This window comes from Penaeus chinensis, chromosome 6, assembly GCF_019202785.1.
Source record: "Penaeus chinensis breed Huanghai No. 1 chromosome 6, ASM1920278v2, whole genome shotgun sequence".
NCBI classification, from domain to species: domain Eukaryota; kingdom Metazoa; phylum Arthropoda; class Malacostraca; order Decapoda; family Penaeidae; genus Penaeus; species Penaeus chinensis.
In genome coordinates this window covers 36,743,796-36,751,295 of record NC_061824.1, presented here as the reverse complement: position 1 = coordinate 36,751,295, position 7,500 = coordinate 36,743,796, and the positions used below count along the sequence as shown (strand labels likewise).

At 40.7% G+C, this 7,500-nt stretch overlaps 1 protein-coding gene across 1 annotated transcript in view; it reads left to right on the top strand.

Moving 5' to 3' along the window:
• LOC125026262 (lysine-rich arabinogalactan protein 19-like) overlaps window positions 1-7,500 on the top strand; it is an 11,534-nt gene that overhangs the window by 3,848 nt on the left and 186 nt on the right. The window contains exon 3 of the mRNA XM_047614565.1: window positions 6,878-7,110. Within this exon, the coding sequence (XP_047470521.1) occupies window positions 6,878-7,110 (233 nt within the window). The remainder of the gene's footprint in view (window positions 1-6,877; window positions 7,111-7,500) is intronic.

Sequence of the window (7,500 nt, the reverse complement as noted above, 5' to 3'; positions counted from 1 at the left end):
CGTCCAGGCAAACCCAAAGGTACTGAAGGGAAAACGAGCTCGTCCTTCCTCGCGATTTTTTGGGGAGCGACTGTGTCATGTTATTGATTTTATTTTTCAACGTCTAAATGTTCTTGTTATTATTATTATTACTATTATTGTTATTATTATTATAATTATCATTCTTCTTCTTTCTTTTTCTTTTTTTTTTACTTGAGTATCATTATCATTAATATTTTTATTTCTGTGACTATCATTATTATTGATAATCTTATCATTATCATTATGAGTGTTGTAGTGTACGGCTGCGCACTCGCCGACTCTAAGGTCGATCTCGCCTGGACAGACATCGTCCTCGGGCGCCGAGTGGTTAAGGCCACATGCCTGCCTCCTCTACCACGGAACAAAGGACGTGGGGAACTCTACGATGCTGCCATTGACTGGGATGAAACGTCCCGGGCTCCGCTTCCACCGACGATGCGGGCGCACTCGCTGTGCACCCGCACGAGGCTGGTGCTTCACCCGCCATTTACGCCTCGCCCACGTGATTCTAGTGCGACTTCATAAGCCGTGACCAAAGCCATACGAGCCGCCAAAGACAGTGTTACGAACTAATGTGAACATGGTTATAAAAATAACCAAAGAACGTATTTTAAACCAAGTCTCGTTACTTGGATGGCGTTGAAGTCTCCGAGAAAAAAAATAGAGATTTATTTATTTTCTAAGTCCAATACCGTAGAGAGTTACAGCCCCAAATGCATAATTTCCACGCATATTGTACATTGCTAGTTTTCCTATGTATTCTTTCCTTTATTATTATTGTTTTAATATTCTATCTCTTTGGCGACGCTTCCAAAGTGTCAATATAACCCCTGAAGAGAGTAATGGTTGTTACGTATTTTGGCTGTTTGTTTTTCTCCCCCTCTCTCTTTTCATGGTAGTTCGGGTCCTTTGGACTACCGAACTATCGGGTTGGTCTTCCGAAGCTTTGCCTAGCTTCTTCTTTTTCGCGCCATGCTTATGGGGAAGACAGTTCGGTCCTGACTTCTATGCTGGACAGTGGTTCCGCTCCCGGTATTGTGCTCGCTTTGGATTTACCTTGCTGTGGATTTACCTCGCTTCGCGCCAGGGTTGACGAATCCGTGTTTTGCAAGATAAGTATTTAATGGTTGTGTGTAAAAGACACCTGGTCTCTGTTGGACTTTGGCGTGTGTCATACTGCATTACTATTTGCAGGGTGCACTCTCTTCCACGAAAACCCAAAGCAGCCCTTTGATCGCACAAAGGGTCAGAGCATACAAAGGACCACTCACATAGAAGGGACACTGCTTGAGGATCCGTACCTCCAGTGTGCCATTTCCTAATTTAAGCTGAGTTATTACTTAGTTTTTTGTTGTTGTTTTACCGATTGGTTGTTTCTTTGTTCTTTTTCCTTTCCCCCAGCTTGAGGATCCGTACCTCCTGGGAGAAAGATCTTCCACATTCTCGCCCGTATTTTAAGGGCCGTTTCCGCTTATCTTTGCCGTTCTTTTGTTTATTGTTTTTACTTTGCCTTGGTCGATTCCTGCCTGTCCTTGTGGGTGTTCAGGCAGTCTTCGTGATATGACCTTTTGGTGTTTTATTGTTTTACTTGGCTTCCGCCGCTAAGTAAATTTCTTCGTACAAGTTTTTATCTCGTTAACTACACAAGTGTTTTTATTCAGAGTTCCTCAGCACTATATATATAATTTTTTTTTGTTTGTTTGTTAATCTCCATTCTGGGTTGGAAATCAATTTGTTTGAATTAGTGTTTGGTGTATTTGTTTGTGCTTACACTCTGTTTAAAAATACTTATAGAGTTGGGACGCCAACTTAGGGGTAAATGTTCGTGAGTAATTTTGTTTTTACATCTGGTGTTGATTTCCACGTACATCACCCCCGCTGTGATTAAATTGGTGATGTACGCAACTATCAAAATTTCTCATGACTGAATTACTTGTAGACCTCCTTAAAGAGTGTAACCTGTCAAATAAATATCATACCGTCATAGAACTTTTACTCAGTCCCAGTCAGGAAAACAAATGACATCTGTGTTAAGTTCTGGTTTTGACTAAAGCTGAATGCTTAACGTTCTTGGATTTGGGTCTCCTAAACAGCACATTGCTGGTTACTCTATCTCGCAACCCTGAAAGACTGTAAAAAGGCTAGATGAATCAGATTATATTAAGCTGATATTCTAGAATAGATCATAACTTTGCTACACCTGGGTTCCCACTTCCAGCAGGTGGATGCTCAATCCGAAGGGAAGAGGAAGAATTCTATGATCTTGCTTTTTCTTCCATACACATCCACGCAGACGCTCAGCCTACGCTATCTCCCTTTTCACATTTACACACTTACACATCCAACATTCAGCACACACATTCTGTATTTTCCTTCCACCCTCTTCTCATACAACATTCACACCCCCATACACAACACACATGGTTCCCGAACCTACTAATCGGGTGGTGGCAGCGTGACGTAGGCCTGGAACCTTACATCTGTTCACTGCAGACGAATCTTTTCCTGAATAGTTTTATTCTTATTCTCGGTCGAGCCCGAACTCAACCAGATACATAAAAATCTACTTGGTCTACGCCCCGCTACAACTGTCATAGTAAAGATTTTTTTTTTTTTCAACTGTCTAATCATCAATCTTATTATTATCTTTTAACTTGAATGTCATTACATTAATGATTTTATTTCTGTCCTTATCATTATTATTAATAACTTTATCATTATCACTATTATTTATCATTATCATTATTATTTGGGGATGCGACTGTGTTTGTTTTTTTTTACTGTTTAATGTTTTGTCTTTTTATTTACTTGAATACCATTATTATTAGTACTTTTATTTCTCATATTATCATTATCATGAATACTTTTATTTATCTCATTATCATTACTACAATTACCTTTTCTACTATCGTCTCATTAAAAAAAATGTTATTAGATTGTTATTGAATTGTTATCATCATCATTATTGTTATCATTACTAGTGTCATTATTACAATTTTCATAATTATTGTTAACATCATTGTTATTATTAACATCATCGTTATTTTCTATTTTATTATCATTATGATTATGATTAATAGTATCATTATCACAGATCTCGTTATCATCATTATTATTGTTGTCATTGATTCAATTTATATAGATATTACGATCATGTCCTACTTCTTTCCCTGACAGGTTTAATTCACTCATTTATTCCTATCCATTCCTTTGCATCACTTACTTTTTTTGACTTTTACTAATGTTATCTCTCTCTCTGTCTCTCTTTCTCTTTCTCTTTCTCTCTTCTCTTCTCTTCTCTTCTCTCTCTCTACATTTCTCTCTCTCCCTCACTCTCTCTCTCTCTCTCTTTCTCTCTCTCTCTGTCTCTCTATGTCTCTCTTTCTCTTTCTCTCTCTCTCTCTCTCTTCTCTCTCTCCCTCTCTCTCTCCCTCTCTTCTCTTCTCTTCTCTTCGCTTCTCTCTCTCTCTTTCTCTCTCTCTTCTCTCTTCCCTTCTTTTATTCCTCCTTCGGCGTACGTAAACAATATGTATACAGAATAACACAATTTTCTCTCTATTTAATTTGCATAACAGTTAATTGAAGTTGCAGTGATTTCATTAATCTGCATTAGACATGCGATAGTTTCTGTAATTGGCGACTGTATAAAAATTGTATTCATGAAAACTGTACAATCAAAATATCAAATAAAGTCAAATTACAATATTGTACTATATATAATAATTTTTCAATCGTGTCGTATTTTATGAAATCTAACTGTTTTTTGTTTTTGTTTTAGACTAGATCCAATTGATTCCCTTCGCTAATCTCTCACTGATAAATAAACAAACACCTGAAAAAAAAGATTATTGCAAATAAACGTCACAGATTTTCCCCTTTAGTCTCTCTTCCCCCCCTCCTACCCCCCCTCCTGATAAACCCCTCTGACCCTTTCCTTGCATGCAATCACTCCCTTAGACTGAAAGAGAGATAGAGGGAGGGGAAGGGGGGGAGGGAGGAATGTAGAGAGAGAAAAGAGAGAGACAGAGACAGACAGAGATAGAGATAGATACATAGATAGATTGATAGAGACAGAGATAGAGATAGATAGATAGATAGATTGAGAGAGAGAGATAGAGAGAGAGAAAAAGAGAGAGAGATAAAAAGATAGATGGATAGATAGAGATAAATAGATAGATTGATAGACAGATAGAGAGCGATAGAATTCGAGAGAGAGGGAGAGAGAGAGAGAGAGAGAGAGAGAGAGAGAGAGAGAGAGAGAGAGAGAGAGAGAGAGAGAGAGAGAGAGAGAGAGAGAGAGAGAGAGAGAGAAGAGAAAAAGATAGATAGAGAGAGAGAGAGAGAGAGAGAGAGAGAGAGAGAGAGAGAGAGAGAGAGAGAGAGAGAGAGAGAGAGAGAGAGAGAGAGAGAGAGAGAGAGAGAGAGAGAGAGAGAGAGAGAGAGAGAGAGAGAGAGAGAGAGAGAGAGAGAGAGGGAGGGGGGGGGGGGGGGGGAAGGGCACGTCAACCAGACCCGTGTGAACATCGCCCCCGAGGGAATCAGTCCACTGAATTTAATTTTCTCACCGATAGCCTCCGCGTCGGCCCTTCGTCGTGGGTGTTGTAGCGAGGCCCGAGGGAATTTGTGACTCCCCCCCCCCCCTTAACCCCTCCCTCGTACCCACATACCCCCTCCCCTCTGTGATATCCTTACCCCCCCCCTCCCCTCTGTGATATCCTTACCCCCCCCTCCCCTCTGTGATATCCTTACCCCCCCCTCCCCTCTGTGATATCCTTACCCCCCCCTCCCCTCTGTGATATCCTTACCCCCCCCCTCCCCTCCCTGATATCCTTACCCCCCCCCTCCCCTCCCTGATATCCTTACCCCCCCCTCCCTCCTATCTAGTACTTTTTTCCTCCCTTGTGGTATCCCCCTTTTGTGGTACCCTTGACTATCCTTGGTATCTTTCTCCTCCTGGTATCGTTATTCTTCTTTGCAGTTTTCTTCATCCTGGTACCCACTTCAGCTATCTGGTATCCTTGGCCTTTTCCCTAGTATTTTTTCCATCCTGGTACTCTCTTAACCACCCTCTTGGTACCCTTCTCCTTGTTCCTTCGTCTTTCTCTTCCCAGGTACATCTTTTTTTTTTCTCTCTCTCTCCCACCCACCTCCTCTTTTACCCCCCCCCCCCTCCCCCTTATATCAAATCTCAGTAAAAAAAAAGGAAAGTTTAATTAGTTCTAATCATGTTACTTAAAACTTTACATTTACTCTGGATCGGTTTTCTTCTGTTTATTTTTTTTTTCATTTTTTTTTTCTTTTGTATTCTCTCTCATCCATTCTTTTATTTTCCTTCTTTCTGTTCATTCACTTTTCCTGTCTCTTTTCTTTTCTCATATATATTTTTGTTCCCAGTTCATCTCTATTCTCTATTTCTTCCGTTATCTTTTCTCTCTATTCCTTCCCCACCTTCTCTCCTCCTCTACATCTTCCTCTTTTACTCTCTCTTTTCCTTCCTTCCTTTCCTCTCGCCCTCTCTTTCTCCTTCTTCCTTTCCTAAATATCTTCCCTTTTTACATTTCCTCAACCCTCATTTTCTTCATCTCTTCTCCCCCTCTTCCTCTTCTCTTTTTTTTTCTCTCTCTCCAACTTCCTTCTCTTCTTCACCTTTCTTACCACTCATCTTCACTCAATTTTCCTTTCCCTTCACCTCCCCCTCTCCCCCCCCCCCCCCTTCCCTTCCCTACCCACCAACCCACTCTCAGTTTTCCTTCCAAGCTATACCTTGCCCGAAATACACCGAGAGAGAGAGAGAGAGAGAGAGAGAGAGAGAGAGAGAGAGAGAGAGAGAGAGAGAGAGAGAGAGAGAGAGAGAGAGAGAGAGAGAGAGAGAGAGAATTAGAGAAAGAGAGATAAACTGATATATACAGTTAAATTGATGAGAGAGAGAGAGAGAGAGAGAGAGATAGATAGAGAGAGAGAGAGAGAGAGAGAGAGAGAGAGAGAGAGAGAGAGAGAGAGAGAGTGAGAGAGAGAGAGAGAGGGTCGAAGAAAACGACGTTAGAACGATTGGCATTTACTCTCTTAAGGGGTGACTCCATTGATTTCGTTTCGGGGCAAAAAAATTCAGACTCAGCTGGTCAAGTGAGCCATTGTTTATTGTCTCGACTCCGCTTTTACGGCAGGGAAGAGAAAGAGCTGGCGAAAAAGGCGAAGGGAGAGTGACTAGCACACATACAGGAGTAGAAATCTTTTTTGCTGTCTCATTTTTTCGGTGTCTGTCTTTAGTTTCTCTACGTCTGTCTGTCTGAACGTCCGTCTGTTTGTCTTTCTGTCTGTCTCTTTCTCTCTCTCTATCTGTGTCTGTGCGTGTGTGTGTGTGTGTGTGTGTGTGTGTGTGTGTGTGTGTGTGTGTGTGTGGGGGTGGGTGTGTCTGTATGTGTGTGTGTGTGCGTCTGTATGTATATATATATTTATATATATATATATATATATATATATATATATATATATATACATACATATATATATATATATATATATATATATATATATATATATATATATGTATATATATATATATATATATATATATATATATATATATATATATATATATATATATATATATATATATATATATATATATATATATAGATAATGTGTATATATATGTATATATATAATGTGTATATATATATGTATATATATATATATATATATATAGATATATATATATATATATATATATATATATATATATATATATATATATATATATATATATATATATATATATATATAATGATATATCAAGTACAGACAATGCTATTCCTATTTATGCTCAAATTTTAAATAATTTTCTTTAAAATCTCAGAGAAAAGTCGGCAGAAACGATGCTGGCAAGACACAGGACTCCTTTCTGCAAGTGTCCTGAGTCCTCTCACCATCTGTTCATCCCACGTACACAGCATCCTGCAGCTTCCCTGGTCTATATCGAGGACTCGGACCATCAAACTTCTTGCCATGCCCCCCTCTACCCAACCCCTACTACCCTACCCTACTCCTTGCCTCCCTGTCTCCCCCTCTGTCCCTTCTGTATCTCCCACAGTACCCCCCCCCCCTCCTTCCCCACTCAGTACCTCCTCTACCCTCCCTTCCCCCTTCAAATATCCCCACTACCCCCTCCCGTCCCCCATCCGCCCATCCCTCCCACCCAATACCCACCACTACCTCCACCCAAATACCCATCGCTCTCCCTCCCTCTCCTCTTTCCCCCTCTCTCCCTCCTTTTCTCACTCCTTCTCCTCCCTCGCTCCCTCTTCTCTCTCTCCCTCTCTCGCTCCCTCTCCTCTCTCTTGCTCTCTCCCTCCTTCTCCTCTTTCCCCCTCTCTCCCTTCCTCTCCTCCCTCTCCCTCTTTCCCTCCCTCTCCGTTTTCCTCCTCTCTCGCTCCCTCTCCCTCTCTCCTCCCTCTCCTCCCTCTCCTCTCCTCCCTCTCC